Source organism: Elgaria multicarinata, chromosome 14, assembly GCF_023053635.1.
Source record: "Elgaria multicarinata webbii isolate HBS135686 ecotype San Diego chromosome 14, rElgMul1.1.pri, whole genome shotgun sequence".
Classification (NCBI taxonomy): domain Eukaryota; kingdom Metazoa; phylum Chordata; class Lepidosauria; order Squamata; family Anguidae; genus Elgaria; species Elgaria multicarinata.
The window spans coordinates 7,375,392-7,401,144 of NC_086184.1; the positions used below are offsets into that span (position 1 = coordinate 7,375,392).

Below are 25,753 nucleotides of genomic sequence, written 5' to 3' on the forward strand. Positions count from 1 at the left end.
CCTGAACACATTTACTAGCAAGTAAGCCTCATTAAGCTCAGTGGCATTTACTGCTTGGTAAACATACCCAGGATGCTCCTGCTCAGCTGCAGTAAGACTTACTTCCGAGTAAACATGCATACGATTGCACTGCGCAGCAAAGCGTGTAAATCATCTGCATTTCCATTAAACATCATTTCTCGACCATATTGCTTTTTTGGAATGAAAGATTGAGTTGATATACATCTATAAGATCTAACATTTTCCATCCCTGCAAGCTCTTTTTGTAGCATTTCAGATTTGGTTTCAGAACGTAGTTCTAGAATTGCTTTCAGGGGCAATTATTACTTCAAGCAGATCTGTGTTCAGACTAGTCATTATGCTTGCTGGAGAATCAAGGCAACTTTAAACAGTAATTGCCCTATACTTAAGTGATGCCTCATAAACAGCAGGAAGATAATGGGAGGTGAGGGAAGAGAAAGAGCACGAAGAGAAAATGGTGACATCTATATTAACAGTGATATTTTATGCAAGCCTTTTCTTTTTAACTTTCTAAGCGATTGCAATTTGCACTGAAACTTTTTACTCTTTACTTAACGCTCCAAACTTTTCAGCAATTTGAAGAACCTGGATTGGATCCAGGATCAGCTTTCTGAGACAGGAACGGCTCCACTTCCAGAAGGTCTCCTCCATCTAATTTTGGGAGATCTCCCCCTCATTCCACAACTCAACCCATTTAGCGGAATCTCCTGACTTTCTGGGTAGCATTTTCAGACGACTGGACGGGCTGCCATGATAAGGAGGAAGCAGGCAAATCCGCTTCATCAGTACAATTGATTCAGCAGTTAAACCCCCTGGGTAGTGTATGCTAGGCAGTCATTCAAAAGTACACTGGCTTTAAAAGTTTTACAAGAGGAAATGGAGATAGCTTTAACATTCGAAAGCTGATAACCTTGCCAGTTACTTTTCCCTATCCGGTAACTCTGAAAACACGAAGCATCTGTGATTGTCCCTGATTCAGCAGTTAAGCAAGGGAGGTCTTGCAGGATATTTATTAGGGAATTGTAGGGCCCGGAGGTGGGGGAGTGAAAAAAAACAAAAACAAAAAAAACAAAAACAAATTGCCTTACCAATGCCAGTTCTTTGTCTGTTTTGGGAGAAATGTCACCTGGAAATCTAATAATGGGTGATGGAATTAGTTCTCGGCTAGCTACGTCCTCTGGAAGCCTCAAGTTTGGTGGCGGCGGAGCTGAAGTTGGGTGAAAAATGGAGAGCTGAAACAGAAGGATTTTAAAAAGGCAACCAACAAAGCTGAAGGAAACGTGCAGCTTCATTCTGCTGAGACGTCTGATACTGTCCTCTGTGCCTCTTCTTCGTAAAGCGCTTTCGCTCCGTCAGTGAGCTGAGTTGTAAAGTCCCATCAGTTGCTAATCAGCACATCTTAACTTTCCTGAGGGCTCCCCCCTTTTGCTTGCTCCAGCAATTCCTTTGTATGTTTAAAACATCCAGATGCGCAGTCTCAAAACCACTGCAAGAGGAAGTCTGAAAAACCAGTGGAAACACGAAGGCGCGGGGGGGGGGGGGGAGGAGAGAGAGAGAGAGAGAGAGCAGTTACCAGATGTGTGTTTGCTGGAATTTTAAGGTAGTAACAGACAGATCACTGTTGAGAGACAGAGAGAGAGAGAGAGACCAGATTATGTCCTACTACACACACTAACTTTTTCAAACTACTGCTGGAACAAACATTCACCCCAGGAAAAATTCTAATGAAATCAGACACTTCTTTATGAAACGAGTACAGGGAGATTTTAACAAAGTTTCTAGGCCTGGATACTAAGCCAATCTGGGCCTGCCCACATTTGTAAATCATAGAATCAGAATCATAGAATAGCAGAGTTGGAAGGGGCCTACATGGCCATCGAGTCCAACCCCCTGCTCAATGCAGGAATCCACCCTAAAGCATCCCTGACAGATGGTTGTCCCACTGCCTCTTGAACGCCTCTAGTGTGGGAGAGCCCACAACCTCCCTAGGTAACTGGTTCCATTGTTGTACTGCTCTAACAGTCAGGAAGTTTTTCCTGATGTCCAGATGGAATTTGGCTTCCTTTAACTTGAGCCCGTTATTCCGTGTCCTGCACTCTGGGAGGATCGAGAAGAGATCCTGGCCCTCCTCTGTGTGACAACCTTTTAAGTATTTGAAGAGTGCTATCATGTCTCCCCTCAATCTTCTCTTCTCCAGGCCAAACATGCCCAGTTCTTTCAGTCTCTCCCCATAGGGCTTTGTTTCCAGACTCCTGATCATCCTGGTTGCCCTCCTCTGAACACGCTCCAGCTTGTCTGCGTTCTTCTTGAATTGAACTTTAGCTTCTGCTCAAATTGGAGTCAATCTCCTTCCACACTGACTGAGGTATAGAACTATTTCTTCTTCTTCTTCTTCTTCTTCTTCTTCTTCTTCTTCTTCTTCTTCTTCTTCTTCTTCTTCTTCTCCTTCTCCTTCTCCTTCTCCTTCTTCTTCTTTTTTTTTACTAGACAGAGCCACAGAAAATGACCTATGGGGGCATGGAAGTCAAGTTATACTTAAAATTCTAGAATAGTTTAATAATGATGAATAATGATGAAAATTAAAGACAAGGGATGGGCAGCTCTCCTGACATTTTGTCATGACTGGATTTGGAATATATATGGGGCAGTAACCATCTGGCTTTCCGAATTCAGGTTGTGGGATGTTAGTCCCTGATGCTGAGTGACAGTTAAAGGAACTTGGAGAGTTTGGCTAGGATTGACATCCAATGTTAGCTCCAGGTTATGGAGGACTCTTGGGCACGATACCATTAATACCCTCTCCCATAGTGAGTCTATCTTTTCACCACTGACATCAACAGCTCCTCCTCCTCCTCCTCCTCCTCCTCCTCCTCCTCTCCCTCATTGCTATCACCTGTTTGCTTGCCAGGCAGAAAGCCAGGAAGCAAATGGCCTGCTGGATGCTGACTATGCATCCACCAGTGTTGACTGGGCAAAGCAAGAGGCAGGTCAACTAGAAGGTTGCAATGATGAAGAGTGAGTGCTTGACAATGGGCTCTTCACAGTGGCCCCTTGCTGTGGTCTGGCCTCTTGGCAACTACCCAACCATGCTGACCTTTCACACTGGACTTGTAGACATCTGCCTGAGACCCACTGTATCTGCTGTCAGAGAGCGTTGACAGTACAGGGTTAAGATGACCCAGAGGACATAAAAGGATGCTTCCGCCAGATGGGTGAAGCATAAGCAGATTTGCAACACATACATTTCTGCAAACATGTGTGTCTTAAAGGTCGAGAAGTGGGGATTGGCTGCAGAAGTCTTGAGTGTTTATTCAGGTCAGAATTGGCCTTGCTGCTGTATATTGTATGAAGTGAGAATCAGTATAAGGTAGAGGTGTGTGGCGACAGCCTGCTTGGACTCAGACTCTGATTCAGCCCTTCGGAAAACAGCTCACTTCTGTTGAGACTAGTTGAGAGTCAGGCCACAGCTAGACCTAAAGTTTATCCTGGGATCATCCAGGGTTCGCCCCTGCCTGAGCACTGGATCTCCTGTGTGTCACCTGGATGAACAGGTTTGACCTCTGGACAATCCAGGGATAAACCTTAGGTCTAGCTATGGCCTCACTCCTTAATAAATGTGCACAGGACTATATTTAAAAAATAAATAAATAAAATAAAGTGCTCTATATCTTACAGCCTTTTCTACAGCTTCCTCCTATGATGAACTGGAATCTGGGAGAAATGCATAGGAATCCTTAAGTGACAACATTTGAGAACTGGAGAACAGCTTGACATTTTCTCGCTCCGGTGAAGGGAGCTGCAACTTTCCTAAAGGAAAACAAAACACACACGATATTGAATCAGAGTTCACACATTTTTGTTCACTTCTTATCTTCTCCTTATTTCCTTTCCCTTTGGCCAGCTCAAACTGTTGTTGTTGGATACCTCAATATTCCAAGACACATATTATTCACATGAGAGATATTCAGGCACAGTTTGATTTGCCAGGAGGAGAAGAAGAAGAAGAAGAAGAAGAAGAAGAAGAAGAAGAAGAAGAAGAAGAAGAAGAAGAAGAAGAAGAAGAAGAGGAGGAGGAGGAGGAGGAGGAGGAGGAGGAGGAGGAGGAGGAGGAGGAGGAGGAGGAGGAGGAGGGGGAGGAAGAAGAAGAAGAAGAAGAAGAAGAAGAAGAAGAAGAAGAAGAAGAAGAAGAAGAAGAAGAAGAAGGTGTTATAACAAGAAATCTGTAGACATCCTTCTGTTCCTGCACACCCATTATCATCCAGCCACTTGGACTGCAAAATCAAGAAATCACCCTAGCTTGCAGATTCAGTTGACCAGCTTATCAGTGAGTTACATTGTGAGCTCTTGGCAAATGAGTAAATAGGGTCAGCATTTAACTGTAGCTTATGTGTCTTCCAGTTCCACAGTTGATGTTAACAGGCCTGGCTGCAAAGATTCCAGATTCCAGGCCAAAAGAGCTGTGTTCTTTTGTTCAATCAATGTGGAATATCCAAGTTTAAATGTGCATGACCAATCAACCAAGACTCCACAGAGAAATAATAATTAAAAAGTTCCTCAAAGTACAGCTTACGTTTGGGGCTCATCTACACCAAGCAGGATATTCCGGTATGAAAGCGGTATAAAGGCAAGTGTGGCTCCTGGCTTTTATATACTGCTTTTATAGTGTTATATCCTGCTTGGTGTAGATGAGCCCTTGGTTTCTCATAAACACAGCTCTCTGGTTTGGTTTTCTAACTGAATGGATTTCTTCCCCCATCCCTGCTCTATCACTACTAAATTAAATTCAGAAGGGTTTATAAGAACATACAAACATAAAAAGCAAAGTATTTTGCACTGTCCTCCGAACTGAAATTCAATTATCTCTCAAAATTCACACTTCTCAAATTTTCCAACGGAGTTTGCTTATCAAATTAGAAAGTGAGACGAATCGTCTTCTCTCCCATTCCTAGGTTAGAAAAACAATGACATTCAAATCTTGATTGATTTATTTTTCAGCCTGTCCACTTTCAAAGCTTTGCTGTGAGATGGAGTTCATGAATTGACCTATTTTCAAGGAGTTGCTCCACATGGGCACGATGAGTCCCCATCGCAGGCCTGTCCGTATTCACAAGAGGCGTGTTTTCTCCAAGAATCAGGAGTGCAGTGCCCAGCATGCCAGAATAATAGCTCTGCATGCATTGCTCTAGCTGCTTTCCTGCCACGTGTCAAGGGTCTCTCTCCATATCTCCCTTGTCATTATAGCATGAAGACACGAAAGGGGCTTTAATTAATGGCTTTGAAGATCTGCTCTTTTATAATTCATGGCAGGGCTTTAATTAAAATCAAATGGAGAGCAGTTGAAATAGCAAAGGATTTAAGAGTGCTCTGTCTTAAATGGGAAAACCAATTCCCTCTGACCAGTGGTATTACAGACAGCATGCAAATGACTCTTCATTAGAGCTGATGAGGAGGAGAGAATGTGTGTTTCATCTAGCAAAGAGGCCCCTGTTGTCTTTGTCTCTGCAGGTGCAAAAAAAATTTAAAAAATAAAAAAAGGCCAAGGTGCCCCTCATCACACCCATTGCTTCTTTTCTTTCAAGAACACACCAAAATGTAATTGGTACACACTTGCTTAACATTTGAATACCTAGACAAGGTGGAATTCACCCAGTATTTTTTGGGGGGTGGGGGGGTTGCTTAAAAGATATATGGTATATAATGTGGGTTATATGGATATTTGAACATTTGTAATTTCTCTTTAGAATAACATTGCTCCCTATGTCAGACTCTGGACATATCAATATTTCAAGTGGTCCTATTCAAGGTGTTGGACGGGCCAATCCCTTTACAACTTCATTGGCTGACAGTCCAGGTCCGGGCCCGATTCAAAGTGCTGGTACTAACATTCAGAGCCCTAAACGGCTTGGGGCCAGGTTATTTGAAGGAACGCCTCCTCCCATATGTGCCTGCCTGAACTTAAGATCATCCTCAGGGGTCCTTCTTCATTAGCCCCTGCCAAAGGAAGTGAGGCAGGTGGACAGTAGGAGGAGGGCTTTCTCTGCTGTGGCACCCCAGCTGTGGAACGAGCTCGCCAGAGAGGTTCACCTGGTGCCTACACTGTATTCTTTCCATCGCCAGCTGAAGACCTTTTTATTTTCTCAGTATTTTAACACTTAATTTTAACTTAAATTTAAATTTTACTGTTCTAACTCCATATTTTAACCTATATCAATTTCTGCTGTGTGGTTTTATCCTGTTTGTGCTTTGTGTTTTTAGATCTGTGTTTTTAGATTGTTAGTTCTTTTACTACACTCTTCATGGTTTTAATTTTTGTGAACTGCCCAGAGAGCTTCGGCTATTGGGCGGTATAAAAATGTAATAATTAAATAATTAAATAAATATTGACCTACTACAGACCTGGCCATGGTGACACATGCCTTAGTTACATCCTGATTGGATTACTGTAATGAACGCGCTCTGCGTGGGGCTGCCTTTAAAGAGTGTTCAGAAACTCCAGCCGGTTCAAAGAGCTGCAGCCAGATTGTTGACCGGGGCTGGTTACAGGGAGCAGACAACTCCCCTGTTAAAACAGCTCCACTGGCTTCCAGTCTGTTTCCGGGCGCAATTCAAAGTGCTGGTTATGACCTATAAAGCCCTATATGGCTCGGGTCCAGGTTATTTGAAAGAACGTATTCTCCCTTATGAACCTGCCCGTGCTTTGAGATCTTCTGGAGAAGCCCTTCTTTCAGTCCCACCATCTTCACAGGCGCGCTTGGTGGGAACATGGGAGAGGGCCTTCTTGGTGGCTGCTCCAGTGCTCTGGAACTCTCTTCCCGGAGAAGCTAGACTGGCTCCCGCCTTGCTGGGCTTTCAGAAGCAGGCTAAAACTTGTTTGTTCCAGCAGGCCTATGGAGAGTAATTTGGTCCTCCATCTATGTTAATGACTTATAATTTTGTTGTGTATTTTAATTGTATTTTTTTTACATTTCTTTTCCTTGGTTTTACAATGTATGTTTTAAACATTGTAAGACTGCCTTGAGGCCCAGTATTGGGCAAAAGGTGGGATAATAATAATAATAATAATAATAATAATAATAATAATAATAATAAGGTTACCTGCAAACTTCAGGCATTAGATAAAGCTTCCAGAGAAAAAGGACCTTTTGTTTTTGATGTTTTCCTTTTTATAAAAAAAATTACACATCCCTGACCCTGAAACAATCAAAACAGCAAGGCGCGTCGACTGTGATAGAAAGACGCAGCAGTAAACAGAAAACAAGGAATTGTCCCCAGCTGTGTATATAAAGACCGACACAAAGTGCTTATGAAATGAACAGATGCTTCGTGGCTTTTTGGGAGTGAGTCATCATGGTAACAATCCAAAATTCCAACAACAACAGTGGAGGGTTTTTCTAGGAGTCCCCTGGCAAGACTGTGAAATTAAGGTAAAACCATATGATTTGTCATGTCAAGCTGCAAGCTAAATGCTTTTGTTGAAGCTGAATTCTTCCCCAAGGAAGAAGTTAGGTTGGATTTCGGAGGGAGGGAGAGGTGCATCTTATGCAGAACTTGATTTGCTGGAGGACCGCACCAGAATTCATGGAGTGTTTGGCTGTCCCACTCTAGCAGTAATGGCCAAGGTAGGGATGGACAAATGGGTCGATTTCAATTCCTGCCCATTTCTCATTCCTCTCTTGCCCCAATCTTAAATTTGGTTCATTTCAAACTTTGAGAATTTCTGCAGTCTTAAGTTTGGTTCATCCTGAACTTTGAAAATCTTCTTCTTAAAATTTGCATGCACACTGCCTTCTAAGGTCATTGGTTCCATTGTTGTACTGCTCTAACAGTGAGGATATTTTTCCTGATGTCCAGCCAAAATCTGGCTTCCTGTAACTTGAGCCCATTATTTCATATCCGGCACTCTGGGAGGATTAAGAAGAGATCCTGGCCCTCCTCTGTGTGACAAACTTTCAAGTATTTGAAGAGTGCTATCGTGTCTCCCCTCAATCTTCTTTTTTCCAGGCTAAACATGCCCAGTTCTTTCAGTCTCTCCTCATAGGGTTTTGTTTCCAGACCCCTGATCATCCTTGTTGCCCTCCATTAATGATGGCTATAAATGAACTCCAGGATCAGAGACAGCATGTGTCTGAATACAAGTGTGGGACAGTCCAGAACTGGGATGGAGTGGAGTCATGAATGAAGACATGTAAAACTGAAATGGACCAGAGATCAAATGATCCCTAGTTCATCCCTGGTGTTATGTTGACATCTTTACTTTGGCAAGAAAGTATCTTGTCCACCTCATCTTTTATGGAGCACATTGAGTTAGGATTTAAATTTTTAATTCTAGTATGTCTTATTAAACACAAAGACCCAGAGAATCACAACCAAAGTCATCATTATTATATGCATGGAAAGTTATCCTCTGTCTTCTTACTCTCATTATTCATTAATGATGCATAGAGCTTTGTCGTTTGTCGCTCTGATTCTTTTGACTTAGTTTCATTGCTTATGGGTTATGACACACAGAAAACTGGGATTGTGAGACATTCTATGGCTCAGATATTACAGAGACAGAGAGTAGAAGGGGACTGATATCTGATTTGCCAGTTTGATTAATAGAACAAAATTAATTAAATTTAATTAAATGAAAACTTGATTGACTAAATGGGTGACCCCCAATTAATAAATTAGGCAGTAGTATTTATTTATTTATTTAAGAATATGTTTTATTATTTTTAATCCATATACTTAAAAGAAAACTCTTCAGATAGAGATGGCTATCTTTGGAGAGGCCTGCTGATATGTCTCTCACAAAGAGGTAATCACTGAAAGTTTTAGTTTCCCCCATTTTTATTTATTTGTTTACTCATTTAAAATAATAATCTCAAGTTCTTTTGTCTTGAAAATATCAAGAACTTTGCAAATTTTAGTATATTCTTATCAAAACAGCACTGAACCAAAAGTCTTGCACAAAGCTGATATTTAGACTTGTTTGCCCTGAACAAGAAGTAGCTGGTTTACGATTCCATGGAAAATTGATGGCTTTCCTGGATTGGTTTAGGTCAGATTCCACAAATGAATACCAGAAACATGGCAGGCACTCAAATGGGAAATCCAGGTCTGCTGGAAATGTTGCTAGAGCAGAAAAAAGCCGCCCCACCCAGCTCTATTTTCCATGTCATGCATATTCTCCAACTGCCAAGACTTATGTAGCCAAAACAGCATCATCCACACAGAACAGAGAGAGAGAGAGATTAGAAGTTTTGGGAGAATCCAAAAGTCTAAAACACATTGGGGGGGGGACTCTTAGAGGGAGGAAATTCCCCCAAACAATCAAAAGCGAATTTAGCCTGCTCAGTGGTTAGAAAATGTTTCCTGACTCAGGGGTGGAACAAAAAAGAAAAGAAAAAAAAGGAGCAGAGGTGATGAGTGGAAAATGTAATAGAGTATTCTAAAGAGGACATGGCTGGATGGCTGGCATCATGAATAGAAGCACTCCGCACTACAATGTTTTGTTGTGGTTCCGACTTGTCTTTTCAGGTTGATGGTTTCAAAAAACATTTGCAACTCATCTATATTCTCCTCCTTCAACATCCCCAATTTATATTCCCATTCTGGAATTGCTCAATGGAGCCAGCACCTTCCTGAAATTAAATATAAACTGAGCTGGTTGAATATAGAAGGCCGTGCACTAGCCATTCTTCCTCTCATCTTGGCTTGCATTTGGACATATGCTTTCAATTAGCAAAATATGCATGCATCTTACCAAACGTAAATCCTGCAATCCAGTGGTCCACTTCAAGTGCGTAGTTCCCATTTAATCCATTGTCAGACATAGTTGTGTATTGAGTCGGCCAAGAAGTATCACCTTTTGAAAGAGTCCAGACATTGTTATCTTTCTGTTTGTGCCTGTGTGTGTGTGTTTTCAAAATAAGCATCTAACAAGGGCAGGTCGGTTCAGAGAGTTCATGTTCAAACAAGCTAAAGGAATGGCACTCAGGATGACTGGCAATACTATAACCCAAGATTTAAAACATAAATAAAAACAAATACATTAGTAACACATTAAAAAATGATTAAAAGGCAACACACCATCTTAGATGCCAAAGACCTTCTTGAGTTAAACAAAAAACCCATACCTTTTTGCTTGATGGCAGGTGGAGAGCGGAAAGGGAACCAACTTAGCTTTCCTCAGCAGGAAGTTACACAACCTGGGGGCTGACACCAAGAAGGTCCTCTTTCACATCCCTACTAAACACCACTCCTAATGGTGATGGTATGAAGAGAAGGGTCTGTCCCTAAGAGCTTAAAACCCAGGCAAGCTTGTACTGAGAATGTGGTCTTTCAAGTAGCCTGGTCCAAAGCCATCTTTTTCCAAGTGGCATGGATTCCGCAGACTTGTGGACTTATACATCCCTTTAAAAATGAATTATCTCAATGGGTAGACAACAGAATAGAACATGCTTGAAAATCTTCAAAACAGAGGCAGAACAGATTTAACAAAATCCAGGCATCCCTACTTATAGGATGCAATAACTTAATGGACTCCATTCCTGAGCTGCCATATTGTTTCCGGCTCCATTGCCCAAATGGACTCACTCTGATTGATGGTCCTCAAGGTCATAGTAAAACACACACACACAATTGTTCCTGCAAGCCTGAATTCTATCCACGCTTGGTAAAAAGCAATCCTGCATCTTACTCCTTACACTTGTGCTGTAGAAAAATCCAAATTCAGAAAGTGTCTGAATAGAAAACTGAGTTTTGGTAGGTTTGGGGGGGGGAGTCCTCTTAAGAGATGAAAGAAGTCAAGGTCATCTAAATGAATTCAGGGAACGTATTTTAACAAAGAGCTAGATCAAAGCATGGCAGCATTTCGTCTTCATGACATTTGTAAAATTCAGTATTAAAGTCATTCAACTTATGGAATAAAAATTGATGAGTGCTTATATCAAGGACAGTAATTTCTCAAACAAAATCATGAAATCTGAGTTCTCACAGTCTTTGATCAAACATTAACTGCACGTATTTCCCCTTGTCTTTCTATTAATTATTATTATTATTATTAACAGGACCTTTTTTTAATTCAGAGTGTGCTGTCCAGGGCACCTGCTATCAACCCCCAATATAATAAAGGCTCTCAAGCTGTAAAATCTGACCATTTTGCTCCTTTTAAAATCAGCCAGTAAAACTTCCCAGTGCCCTAATTTTAATGCTGAAGCTCCTACAAGAAGAAATAAAATGTCTGGAAACTTATCGGGTTTTTTTTTTTTGTTGTTGTTGTTGGAAGGATTACATTGTTGTTGTTTCTAAATAGAGATCTATTGGTTCAAAACATGATATGAATTCAGTTTGCTTTAAATGACCTGGGCCTTTAGATATATGGGGCAATGGGGCAGGGGAGAGAATGTTTTCACCTCTGTTGAGAATTTTGTATGAAGCCTTACTCTGAATTCCTCGAGGGCTTAATGGCTAGTGGTAAAATGTACTCTTGGACTGTACAGAGAACAGGGAGTGTATAACACGATTGAAAATAGGGATGTGCAAATGGAAAAAACTTGACCTTGGTGACATTCTCCAAGTTCCATCTTGAACCTCATTCTGACTTGACTCCAGATCAGATTTCAAGCTGATTTTTTTTTCTGTGTGAAAATCTATGGCCCTTTCTACACCCATTTAAATTCCCCCCTTCTAATTCTGTATTTTAATCTTATATCCATTTCTGCTGCGTGGTTTTATCCTGGTTGTGCTTTTTATACTGTATTTTGTATTTGTGTTTTTAGACTGTTGGCTGTTTTATTATGGTTTTAATTTTTATGAACTGCCCAGAGAGCTTCGGCTATTGGGTGGTATAAAAATGTAATAAATAAAACAAAAAAATTAAAAAAATAAATTAAAAAGTAAGTAGGAAAAAAACATATCCTGACCCCTTGCAGTAGAGACAATGAGATGGGAGAAAGGGGTGGGTTTATTGGTGACCGTATCACTGTCAATAGTCAGATGTAATATGAAAGTGACTAAAGTATTTAGAAAACTTTTAATATATTGAGCAAGATAGCTACTCTGTATAGTTCAAATATATAGAGATAAACTAAATGGTATTACATTAAAATATTAAAAGAGACAATAAAGAACCAAAAAAAAAAAAAAAAGTAAAGAGTTGAAAGACAGTGCAGTGTAATGGTTAGATCATTCCTCAACATGCTTCCCTCCATAAGCTCAAGATTTCAATTCCCAACCACCCAGGCAGCAGGGCCAATGATGAGGAATATCAGGAGTTGTAGTCCAAAACATCTGAGATTACCTGTTTGGGGAAGGCTGATAATTAGTACTGGTCCAACTTCCTACTCAACTATGTAGGTCACTTTGACCCTAACCTACCTCACAGGACTGTTGTGAGGAGGGGAGGGGAGTGAAGAGAACCATGTGACCTGCTTTGAACTCCTTGGAGGAAAAGTAGGATATAGATGTACTAAATAAAATGAAATCAATGATGCCTCTTGGCTGATATTTCTCCAATGCTGGTATTTTCTTATGCTCTCTGTTGGGTTTTATTGGATTGAACATTTTGCCTTTCTTAAAGTGTTGGATAATGCCCATGTTTTATGGTTTGGGTTGTGAGCTGCCTTGTGCGTCCTTGGCAAAGGTCATGAAAACTGAGCTGGGAGACTTTGGGAACACCTGGAGGAAAAGGTGACTACAAATTGATGGTTTGGTTTACAAAGGAGCCTGGGAAAAAAGTTCTGGGCTCCATGTTTGGAGAATAGCATTTAGTGAGCCAAAACAGGATTTAATATCATAGAGCTGCCAATTAGAATGCTTTATGGCCGAAGCTGGAAACCAGAAGGATGTTTCATTACTGTATATTAGAGAACACTTTTGTCAAGAGAATAACGAGCTGGTGGGTAACCTCTTGCCAAGAACGCCATTCCAAGAGAGAGCTGAAGACAAGTGACCTGGCATTTGTGGTTCTGATCTGTTCCATTCCTATTTGTACCATGGTCTCGACGACGTTAGGGCAGGAGCCAGAAGAGAAAGCCATTGGTGTATAACAACCGAACAGTGGGTCATGTGCCAAGAAATTGAGGTGTTATGAAGTCCTGAATATGTGCAAATATGTTTTATGTTAGCCCTAGTCACCTTTCTGGAAACCCAGGCCAGTCTCTGAAGGTTACGCAGTAGGACGTTGATGTTATTAAAGTCTCTCAGGTTGGCTTTTAGCACCACCCACACTGTACATATTATTCCTGGCATCTTGCCACCTCGATACTTCTTATTGGAATCTCAAAGTCCACAACACATTGGTTTGGAAGTCTTGTAACTCTATTTATGGTGCTAGTTTTTACACTATAGCAACATGGGAATGAAAGTGTTCTGGGATGAATTAGCATGTACAAATGAGGATACTGGAATGACGAACTACATCCTGGTGGGAAAGGAATAAGTACGGCTTTTGTCCCCAGGTAAAATTTAGTGCTAAGCATCTCTTATCTTGGCAAGAATGTGGAAGTATGTAAAGTAGGTTGTTGGAATTAGGGCACATAAAATATCACAATTTCTTTTATTTATTAATTATTTATTTATTTTATTTACAATATTTATATGTCACTCCCCATTCAAGAATTTCAGAGTGATGAACGATAGAATAAAAGAATAAAAACAGAAAAACACAAACACTAAAATACATTTTTAAAAGAACAAGGTGAAAATAAAACCGCGGCTGGTTATTGAAGGAAAGCTTCCTGGATCAATAATATTTTCAGGAGGTGCCGGAAGGAATACGAAGTGGGTGCCTGCCTGAACTCCACAGCAGGGAATTCCATAGAATGGAGACCACCGCACTGAAGGTTCTTCTCCTGGTGGACCCCATTCAGACCATAGGTCCATGTAGAACCACCAGGAGCATGCCCTCAGATGATTTCTGTGACCAGGCAGGTAGGGGAGAAGGCACTCTTTCAGGTTTCTTGGTCCCAACTTGCTTAGGGTTTTGTACATAAGTATTAGAACCTTAAACCTGGCACAGTAGCAAAAAAAAGTTCTTTCTTTTATCACATTGTACAGAGATTACTGCCATTTCTGTTTGGAAATTCTACCTTAAAAAAAAAAAAGAGAGAGAGAGAGAGAGAGAACAGGATCGAAACATACCCATACACCCACCCAAAAAATAAGTGGGAACTAACCCAAATCTGTAGGCCTTTCCTGTAATCACTAACTACAAACCCAGAATTTGAACTCAATAGTCAGGATGGACCAATGAATCAATTTCAGTTTCACTGTTTCTAAATTAATTTATTTACAACATTTATATCCCTTCCAATTATCTAACACAGATTCCAGAATGGTGAACATAGATATGAACAGCAAAAGAAAGATTACACAAGCAAATTAAAATTAATCAATTCAAAAACAAAGGCTCGAGAAAAAAACATTTCCTTGCCTAATATACACATTTTTGGCAAATAATTTCTTGGCATGTGCTCCGCTCCTATTAGAAGCGCAGAAGCAGGAGCGAATTGGCCTGCTCTGCCTTGCCCAGAGGCGGAGTAGAAGCGGACCGCGGACCCCTAGAAGCAAGGCGAAGAGAAGCGCCCATTTTCGGAGCGCTTCTCTTTCCGCGGAGCGCTCCGATCGCCATCTTGAAACATTTCGCCCATAGATAACTGGGTTGTTTTTGAAGCTATCGTTCTGAAAATTCTTGTGATTAGACAGTCGTGGATGGGGTCATTTTGAGACTACTCTCACCTCTCTGCGTCGTGCGGGTCGCGTGCTATATTTTTTTAAAAATCGGGTCAACAAACGGACAGCGCGGGTCAAACAGCGGTTTTCGCCCATAGGATTGCATTGCGGAAAAGAATCAGGGATAACTGGGTTGTTTTTTAAGCTATCGTTCTGAAAATTCTTGTGCTGAGACAGTCGTGGATGGGGGTCATTTTGAGACTACTCTCACCTCTCTGCACGGTGCGGGTCGCGCACTAGAATTTTTTAAAAAGTAGGGTAAAGTTGGGAAAAAGATTACCTTTTCGATTGCTGAGGGGCAGAGTCAACTCCCGGTCATGATCACATGATCCCAAAGTTGGAGGAGGGGATAGGCAAAACGGGTAACTTGGGATTCTGGGAAACTTCTCTTTCTTAGTCTGAACGGACTTTTCCCAGTGTTTTTTAAAACAGTAGCCCCACCAAATGCACAAACACAACCTGTGAAATCATATACTAAGCCAATAATAAGAGATAGAAACACAGCACTGCTACCCACCCTAACTTTGGGGAACAACTGAAAAGATGTGGTGCAAGGGGATGAGCTCCCCTAGGGCATCTCATTGTGGATGTGCCCCCACTCTCTCCTGTACTTGGAAGGCCATCAGAGCCTTCCAAAGAGAGTAACCCGGTGGAGCAATGCCTATCATGAGTTGAAGTGAGCAGTCTACTTCTCTTAGTGGTGGAGCGATGCCTATCATGAGTTGAAGTGACAGTTCTACTTCTTAGCGGTGGAGCAATGGCTTTCATGAGTTGAACTGACAGCCTTGCTTCTTAAAAGACTGGATGACCACCAGTCAAATTGGCAGCTGCTGCTTCCCCCTCCCCTGGGCACGTCCCCCTATTGCTGGTAAAAGACAGATATAGCCTTTTTAAAAAAGTTCTTCTTGATGTTTATTCAGCAACCCCTTTTAATTCCACCCCTCCTTTGTTTATTTATATGCATTACTGGCTTATCCTTGGCTCACTTCCTTATGCCCCCAGAAATGTCTGCTGCCTGCCTGCCTGCCTTCCCTCTCTCCTCCCCTGCCCGCCTTGCAGGGATGTTGTGTGTGTCTGGCTTTGACTCAGGGGAGAAGTCCTTCCTGCGCTCACTTGGAGTTTTGGAAGTTCCAAATCCATTTTTCAAGTGTGGAAGAAGATTCATATAGGTTGATCTCTACTCCCCAATTCATGGCATGTTGGGATTTCCTTTGAAATGGCCCCATTGAGAGGTCTGCAGGTTTAAGCCCCGCCAAAAAACAGGGGATGATGGGACTGCCTTGAGTCTTGGCATGCGGCGTATGTATCCCTGGATAAGCTGTCATGGTGGTGAGTTTGAGGTTTTTTTTTAACGTGCAAATTGACGGAGCTATTGGAAAGGAGTGTGAATGGGTGTTGGATTTTCATAAATTCCCCCAAAATCAGGGGATGATGGGACTGCCTTGAGTCTCGGCGTGCTTATGTATCCCTGGATAAGCTTTCATGGTGGCGAGTTTGAGGTTTCTAACGTGCAAATTGACGGAGCTATGGAAAGGGGTGTGAATGGGGTGCCCGATTTTCAAAAATTCCCCAAAAATCAGGGGATGATGGGATTGCCTTGAAACTTGGCATCCATGTGGACACATGGATAAGCTATCATGGTGCCAAGTTTGAGGTTTCTAACGTGCAAATTGATGGAGCTATCGAAAGGGGTGTGACTTAGGGTTATGGGTGGTGCGTTAGAGGTTAGAGCCCCGCCAAAAATCAGGGGATGATGGGACTGCCTTGAGTCTGGGCATCCATATGAACACATGGATAAGCTGTCATGGTGGCGAGTTTGAGGTTTCTAATGTGCAAATTGATGGAGCTATCCCAAGGGGTGTGAATGGGGTGCCCGATTTTCATAAATTCCCCAAAAATCAGGGGATGTTGGGATTGCCTTGAAACTTGGCGTGCGTGTGTATACGTCCATGAGGTGTCATGTTGCCAAACGTGAGGTTTCTAACTTGAACCGAAAAAAAGTTGTTTAATTTTTTAGCTTTCAATGCAACCCTATGGGGGGAAAAACGGAGCTCCGATCCGGATCCGGAGCTCCGAGCGGAGCGGAGCAGAAATGGGTGGAGCAGGGGCGGGGCGAAGTGGCCCTATCCGAAAATCGCAGATCTGGAAGTGAAGCGGAGCGTGGGGTCCATGCACACCCCTAATAATTTCCTCTAATATAACACATCCTTAAATTTTATTTTCTATACCCTTTGCATTTATGTGTGCCTTTTTCCTGTATATATACTTTGTGGAATATATTTGGGGAGGGGGATATGGAGAACTCCACTGCAAAATCCAGTAAAGTGCACTTTTCAAAGGATAAATGAGTTTCGGATCATGTATTGGTTAGAAAATGCAAAACGAGGTAAGCCTGAGTTAAAATGCTAACCAAACAAATGTCTCCCTCATCCCTAATCCATGGCCCTTTCTACACCTAAAGATTATCCCAGGAAAATGGACAGATCACCCCTGCCTGGTCCCGGGATCCCCTGTGTGTCATTGGATGCACAGGGATGATCCCGGGATGATCCCACGAAAAAAAGCAAGTGTAGAAATGGCCCATGGCTATTAAATTACATTCAGGACAGCATATAAGAATTTGCAAAGATAAGAAGAGCCCTGCTGGATCAAACAAAAGGTCTTTCAATTCCAACTTCCTGTTACCCACAGTGGTTGATCAGATACCTTTCTGATATTCTAGGAGTATTTTTACTCTGATCCCAGAGATAGTATATAACAATCATGCACAGATAGCCTCCATGAATTTGTCTGTAAGAACCTTAGGGCTCATCTACACCAAGCAGGATATTCCATTATGAAAGTGATATGAAAGCAGTATATAAAAGGCAGGAGCCACACCACTGCTTTTTAGCAGAATTGCAGTGTACTGACAACTGTTGGGGCCCATTGACACATACCTCATACCGCTTTCATAGAGTTATATCCTGGTGTAGATGTGTCATGGGCCCCAACAGTAGTCAGTGCACTTCGGTACCACTATAAAGCAGTAGTGTAGATGCTGCAGTGCACTTCAATACCGCTCTAAAGCAGTAGTGTGGTTCCTGCCTTTTATATACCACTTTCATACCACTTTCATAGTGGAATATCTTGCTTGGTGTAGATGTGCCATGGGCCCCAACAGTTGTCAGTGCACTTTGGTACCACTATAAAGCAGTAGTGTAGATGCTGCAGTGCACTTCAATACCGCTCTAAAGCAGTAGTGTGGTTCCTGCCTTTTATATACCACTTTCATACCACTTTCATAGTGGAATATCTTGCCTGGTGTAGATGTGCCATGGGCCACAACAGTTGTCAGTGCACTTCAATACCGCTCTAAAGCAATAGTGTGGCTGTAGGGATAATGTAGGGATGTCACAAAGCCTGGAGTCTTTGCAGACAGCAAACTGTCGGGAGATAAAAGGTGGAAATGACAAACCTCGTGATCTCAGTAATTGGCTATTGTCTAAGAGCAGTGCGTCACGATTTGACTTCCAGCTTAATCCAGGGAGCAAACATGGTAACAGAGCTAGTTAGCAAACTCCAGTAATGAGAAAAGTTAATTACCTTACTCGAACCTGACAATGGATGTTGACTCACCCAAGGAGGAGGGGGAAATTGAAGGAGTACAGAATGGTATATAAACTCTTGACATGCTCCTTAATAAACGTGATATTCCATCATCACCCATCGTGTGCGTGAGTTACTACATGTGGCACCTGCCTTTTATATACCACTTTCATACGGCTATCATAGTGGAATATCCTGCTTGGTGTAGATGAGCCCTTAGACAACATAGACATGGATTCATGCCTAGGAAATGCACTGTTCGCAGGAGTGTTAATCATTCTCATCTTTGTCCTTCCATCATTGTAAATTTGAAATGACAGCTTAGCATGAAGTGCCCTCTGGTGGTGGTTTAGATTTCTCTTCTGAAAGAATATCATATTCATCACTATCGTTCTTATCATAAGAACATAAGCAGAGCCGTGCTGGATCAGACCAAGGGTCCATCTAGCCCAGCATTTCCCCCAGCAACTGGTGGATATAGGCTTGCTGCCTCTGATACTGTTAATTGACAATTGATTTCATTTACTTTTATTTGAAACATTCCTTGGCTGCCTTTCAGGGAAGAAGCTCTCCCACGTTGGCTTACAGCAATAAAATACATAAAAACAGTTAAAACATTAAAAGTGGTAAAAACATGAACACAATAAAATAGCAATAAAAACAACAATAAAAGCTAACAATAAAACCATTTTATTCTCACAACAACCCTAAGAAGTAGGTTAGGCAGGGCTCATCTACACCAAGCAGATATTCCACTATGAAAGTGTTATGAAAGCAGTATATAAAAGGCAAGAGCCACACCACTGCTTTATAGCGGTATTGGAGCGCACAGACAACTGTTGGGGCCCATTGACACATGCCATATACCGCTTTCGTAGTGCTATATCCTGCTTGGTGTAGATGTGCTGTGGGCCCCAACGGTTGTCAGTGCACTTCATTACCACTATAAAGCAGTAGTGTAGATCCCGCAGTGCACTTCAATACCGCTATAAAGCAGGAGTGTGGCTCCTGCCTTTTATATACCGCTTTCATACCGCTTTCATAGTGGAATATCCTGCTTGGTGTAGATGAGCCCCCTGTCTCTGGTCTTAAAGTGTGGATAGGTCGATATGGGTGAAAATGGTCCTTCAAGTAACTTGGGGCCTTGCTAGACTATGCCGGATAAGCCAGCAGGAGTGCACCAGTTGCTGGGGAACATGGGTGGGAGGGTGTCCTGCTTGTAGGTCCCTGATTGAAAGCTGTTTGAAAGCAAGCAAGCAAGCAAAATGAGTATCATATTAAGTTGTATGATGTAGCTTTGGCTCTAGTACATCCAATCCTTCTCCAGCAAAGGATTCCATTTATATAACCTTGGTTTTAAATCAAGACTATTACTCACCAATGCTTGCCAATAATTCCTTCTCTTTTTTTAAGCTTTATGTTGGAGAGGAGCTATCCATCTTTCCTTTCCTTTTTAAAGACAATGTAAAAGTCCAAAAGGAAATAGCCTGTGCTATTTCATTTAAGTGTACAAGGCGTTTTGCTTGGCTTGGGGAACTAGGCATCTTATTTCACTTATTAAATTAATTTATTTAAATTACTTGCAGGTCACCTTTAAGGAGGTTCACCTAGCATCTACACTGTATTCTTTCAGATGCTAGGTGAAGACCTTTTTACTCTCTCAGCATTTTAACAGTCTATAAATTTAATCTTAACTTTGCTGTTTTAAACTTGTATTTTAAATTTGTATTTCTGCACGGCTGCTGATTTTATCCTGGTTGTGCTTTTATATTGTATTTTATATCATGATTTTATACTGTTTGTTTTATACTTCGCATGGTTTTAAATTTTGGTTTTAATTTTTGTCAACTGTCCAGGAAGCTTCGGCTATTGGGTGGTATAAAAATGCAATCAATCAATCAATCAATCAATCAATCCCATAATCACCATAATCTATAAACTGTACTTAGAATTAGGTGTTTTGAGTTGCATTTATTTAATCATAACCCATTTTGCTCACCTACATTTTGGAAACCTTGCAATTTGCAGTATAAAAAGCATTACATGTATATTCAAAGTTTTGGAATAGAAAAGAGTTAGATTTGTCCATTTTTACCCATTCTACCATCAACCACTCTCCAAATTTGCAATGCAATGGAGGAGCAGGATTTAATTGTGCCATCTAGTGGACACAAGTGGAAAAACAAAACTTCTGTACTACTAGAATTTACTGACATTCACAAAGTTATCCATATCTGGGGGGTGGGGTGAGAACATGAGAGTTAAAAATTTAATGTAGGAGAAACCAAACATTTTCAGTGCTTTGCTCATAAATACCTGGTCTGAATCCCTGTGCATTCAAGAATATTAGTGATTAATTAGAGCTGCCACCTTTTTTCTTTCATTCCCTGGCAGGCTCCAGATCTTTAGTGGCAATGTGGCAGGCAGGTATATCATGGTCCTGTTTATGCTGGGAAAAGCTGTACCTATTGAATTGGGCCAGTGCAGATGGGCGAGAATTTCATTTCAATTCATTTTTCTTAAGATTTTACCAAAATTCTTAATATTTTGGAGAGCAATAACTTGATTTAAAAATAAATAAATACATAAATACATAAATAATATTAGCAACAAAAAGTAAAACTGACAATCATCTATTATACTCAGAAGCCTGCATGAGCACAAACGTTCTTATCTGTGCTCCTTAGGGCAAGGCAGTAGGAAAAACTTTGCTGAAACACCACCAAGCCTGTAGCCCTGGGCAGGATCTACACTATTCATTACACTGTTGTTTAAGTGCATTGTTGCGTCTTCCCTTGCTACGTTACAAAATGCAACTTGAGCCCAGTCAATCGAAATACCTTTTCTTCTATCGTTTTACCCCGGCACACTCTTCTTTAGAACGTTCTTCATTATGCTCATACCGGCTCTGAAGTAAACCTCCTTCTTCTGGTGACTCTGAGCTAGACCTGCTGGGATAAGCCGGCAGGGAGGCGGGGCGACGCGTAGGGACGAGGGAAGCCCTGCAGCGTCTTAAAAGGGCCACGTGCGCCCCGAAAGATAAGCAGTTTTTTTAAAAAATTAAGCCTCTGTCCCCTCTTTCACCGCCCTCCCTCCCCCTCCCCCTCCCCCTCATCGCGTTGTGCCAGCTCTCCCTCCCCTCGTCTAGAAAAGCCCTCACTTGTCCTAATCAGGAAGCAAAGACCATGGTCATGAGACATGACTTTGAAAGACGGCATTGAAAACAATGAAAGGTTGGGGCACGTTGTTAGTTTTAAAACGATTTTAACAGAAAGTGGAACGGTTTTAAAAGTCAGAAGAAACGTAACAACAACAGCATCACGTGACTGCTGACATCATCTCTGCCAACTTGTTACGTTTCATCTAGACAAGTGTAGACGGGCCCCTGGTATACATTTCATCATCCCATAGCCAACAACAAGAAAAATTTTGTGCCCTATATTTCCTCCTTTACAGATGGCATTGAACCACTGAATGTCTGATAAGAGGCAGGAGGAGCATTCTATTGTGAACGAGGGTGGTATATAGATTAAAGAGCACAGGGAGGCTAACATCTGGTGCCCTTCAAATATTTGGGCTACAATTTCCATCAGCCCCCACTAACATGGACAATTATTAGGGATTCTGGGAGTTCTAGTCCAAAAGATTTGGAAGACAAATGCTTTCCCTGATGTTCCCCATCAGGAAAGTGACTTTAGACATGTGTATCATTGCTCAGCTTCCTTCCTTCCTTCCTTCCTTCCTTCCTTCCTTCCTTCCTTCCTTTCTCTCTCTCTCTCTCCCTCTCTCTCTCTCTCTCTCTCTCTCTCTCTTTCTCTCTACCCACCCAATGAGAACCTCGAGAGAGCTCACAAAACAAGATTGGAAATCATAATATTAATTTAAAAGCACCAGATTAATTATTGTAAATATGAATGTTTACAAAGATAATTCATCAAACTGTTCATCTACATGATCACAGATCTGCATCCTTCTCCTTCAGCTCCTTTGAAAGAAATCATGACAGCTAATTGAGAGCCATCTCAGTGTATTCACAGAGGATCTATCTAGTGAGAAGATATGAACATCCCATCCACCCCCCACCCCCCACCCCACCCACCCCGAAGTCTTCAATTCTGCAATGAATACTATTTTAGCCAACACAACATCTTGGAGAGTTCATGTTCCTCTTCCGATTTTGAAATATTTGACTAGCTGCTTTTGATTGGCTTCTTGGCTATGGATGGGCCCTGCTCTTTCATTTGGAGCAGGGAGCAGAAATATTTTGCAGAAGCTTTTCACACCATATCCCTTCCTTGGCTCTGAAGACCCAAAAAATGCCCAGAATTGCCTAGCTTAGATCTGGCTAGGAACGCTTCTCTGGACCACTTGGAGTAGCAGTAAGCCTGGGGTCATGCCTCCATCTATGTACACAGGTGGCAAGATGCCCATCAGGAAGACATGTCATTGGATTAGTGGCTTGCGTGGAGGGAGGCCTTTCAAAATTGTGCTAACAATGGGAGTGCTGGATTGGTGTCACCTCTGGAAGGGCTTGGCTGGCATTTTGGCTAAGGTCCCTCCTGATACTCCAAGATGTTCAGCACTTTGGCATGGAAAAAACCAAGGCAGGAGGCCCATTGGGAAGGGAGATGTATGGCTGTTGATGGAGTTAAAGCACCAGCTGTTTGAAGGGGATAAGAACTCTATGGAAAAGGCCCAGAAGACGGCAGCCAGATATGGGAGAGGAGGAAGCCTTTGCAGGTCTGTTCTTAAAGCCAGACCAACCAAATGTGGCCAATGTTTGGGGTGTGCTAAGCACATCTCTGAGAGAGCATTGCTTGTTGGATGGGGGTGCTTACAAAACTCAGCTCTGTGAGATTCTGACCCAGATTTTAAGGACCTGCTGTCCCAGATATACTGGCCAGAACAGAACTCCAATTATCCGAATTGGTTCTTGTTCTGGAAGTATATTTTTGGAAGTTTGCAAGCCGGGTGGTCATGAGGAAGGTGTGTGTGTGTGCCCTGTTCTGTTTTCCCCTCTCTACCAGGGAAGGGACAAATCACTGTTGCCTGAGGTCTGAAAGAAATTGCTTGCAGGGGGCTTCTGAAATTAGGCTGAGGGTCACCCCTGCTCCAGAGTAGGGATGGCAAATGTATCCGTTTTGTTTTCTCTTGCATCCCAATTTTCTAAGTCTCACATTTTTCCCCCTATCCAGAATGTGAAGACACTTGCAAATGTTGTTAAATCCTTATAAAAGCCAACGGGAAATTTCTATCAAATTCTTTCCTCTCTCTCTCTCTCTCTCTCTCTCTCTCTCTCTCTCTCTCTCTGAATGAGAGCCCCCCTCCCTCTTGCTACCAATTGTCTCTGCTGCAGAGGCCATCAATGGTAGGGTGACCAACTGTCAGAATTTCCCCGGATTTGTCCTGGTTTTTGTTCTTTCCATGGTGTCAGGGGGGATTTTCTATAATTTTCAATAATGTCCTGGAATGACACACCTTCCCATTTAAGGCTGCCATTAGCATGGCAGGAGGGAATGACATGCTTTCTTGAGGCACATCATTCCCCCACCCCGAGCTCCAATTGAGGTCTTAAAGGGGAAAGTGGGTCATTCGTGGACATTATAGAAAAGGCCCCAATTGGAGTGGATGGTGGTGGTGCAGAATGAAATCCTTTCCCCTCCTCCGCTCCAATCTGGTTCTTTAAGGTGGCAGGGGAATAACGTACTTTCTGCAGGACTCAGAAAGCTGCTTCCCCACACACACACTAGGTGTCCTCTTTTTTGGTTTCCCAAATATTCTCACCCTAATCAATGGGGGAGGAAGCAGCAGCCAGGCACCTCTCCATCATGCCTGGGTCCAGCTCCAGCTGAGAGCCCCCCCTTCTGCTACCAACTGTCTCTGCAGAGGCCATCTGTGGGGGAGGAAGCAGCAGCCGGGCACCTCTCCATCGTGCCTGGCTCCAGCTCCAGCTGAGAGCCCCCCCTTCTGCTACCAACTGTCTCTGCAGAGGCCATCAGTGGGGGAGGAAGCAGCCTAATAGATCAGTTCTGCTTCAGAAATTGAAGCAGGCCACTCTGGAATCTGAGATCTTTGAGAAATTTGGATGAAGAGAATTTCAGGTGCGTCTGATCCTGATGGGGACATGCATCAGCCCCAGCTATACATCTGCAGAAAGCCACTTCCTTTTTGCAAACCTCTCCGCTGAGTTGTGGTAAATCACCCAAAGAAACTTATTTCAAATCTGTGGCCATCGCTAGATGGGGTGAAATCCCAGGGCATACCCTGGGATCGTCCCTGTGTGTCCACATGACACACAGGGGATCCCAGGATCAGGGAGGGATCACCCCTCCCTTGCCCTGGGATCTTGCCCTCTCCGTTAGCCCAGTTGTTCCGCACTCTTTGGGGCACCGCAGGTTGACCGGACTCCACACAATTCCTCACAATGAGCTGGGAGGAGCATTGCACCCATCTGGGGTAGGGTGCGGGGAGTGAGAAAAATAATTTATATTTAAAAATTACTGACCTTTTGCACACAAACGTTCGTGCGCTGCTGGCCTTTTAATAAAAAAATGGCAGGCGCGATGCCTCTCCTTCTGAGGTGTCGCGCGTCACGTGTAAACAGAGAAGGGATCTCGCGTTGAACACAATGCAAGATCTTCCCACCTGTGTCGTGGGCTAACAAGTAGGTCTAGCTAAGGCCTGTATCTTTAGCCAACAGGAGCTCATTCCAAGTTCTGGGTATGGAGTCCAGATCTGAAGTCTTTTTTTTATCACTGGTGATCCTCATTAAACTGCTGGCATGGTGTAGATTACATTCCAATCCTCAAATTCCTTGCCATTTATGTTTTGTATGCATTTTGCTTTGATATGCTGCCTGTTTTAATGAAGAACAGGGTATGCCAACGGTGTATTGCATACAACAGTCCTTTAACAAGAAGTTTGCCTCTTAATAAAGTCACACACACACACACACACACACACAGAGAGAGAGAGGGATAAAACCCATCATATAATATCAGCTGTTTTGCAAAAGAAGCAAAATGAACGTCATATTTCAGATTTCACATCTTTCTAGGAAAAGATCATAATAAGGTGAACGTCATATTTCAGATTTCACATCTTTCTAGGAAAAGATCATAATAAGGTGGTCACTTCTTAAACTGCACACTTTTTGGTAAAGAGCTTAGAGAAACCAATGTCAAATCCCAGATTGAACCCAGCTACTGCTTCGTTTCTTTCTTTCTTTCTCCCCGCCCCCCCCCCCCGGCATTTTTCTTTCTTTCTTTCTTTCTTTCCCCCTCTTTTTTGATGTCGGCCTTACTTCCTGCAGATATACATCAAATTAAATTCTTTACTAAGCTCACAATGGTGTCCCCCACCCCAACCCTTCCTTTCAGCAGGAAGGCAATGCTCACCTGAATGAAATATCATCTCTCCTTAATGG

At 42.4% G+C, this 25,753-nt stretch overlaps 1 protein-coding gene across 1 annotated transcript in view; it reads right to left on the reverse strand.

Annotated features, from left to right (window-relative positions):
* The window catches only part of MMP2 (matrix metallopeptidase 2), a 28,173-nt gene extending 26,635 nt beyond the window's left edge, over positions 1–1,538 (reverse strand). Inside the window, exon 1 of the mRNA XM_063141515.1 lies at positions 1,110–1,538. Within this exon, the coding sequence (XP_062997585.1) occupies positions 1,110–1,313 (204 nt within the window). The 5' untranslated portion in view covers positions 1,314–1,538. The remainder of the gene's footprint in view (positions 1–1,109) is intronic.
* Between the last annotated feature and the right edge of the window lie 24,215 nt (positions 1,539–25,753).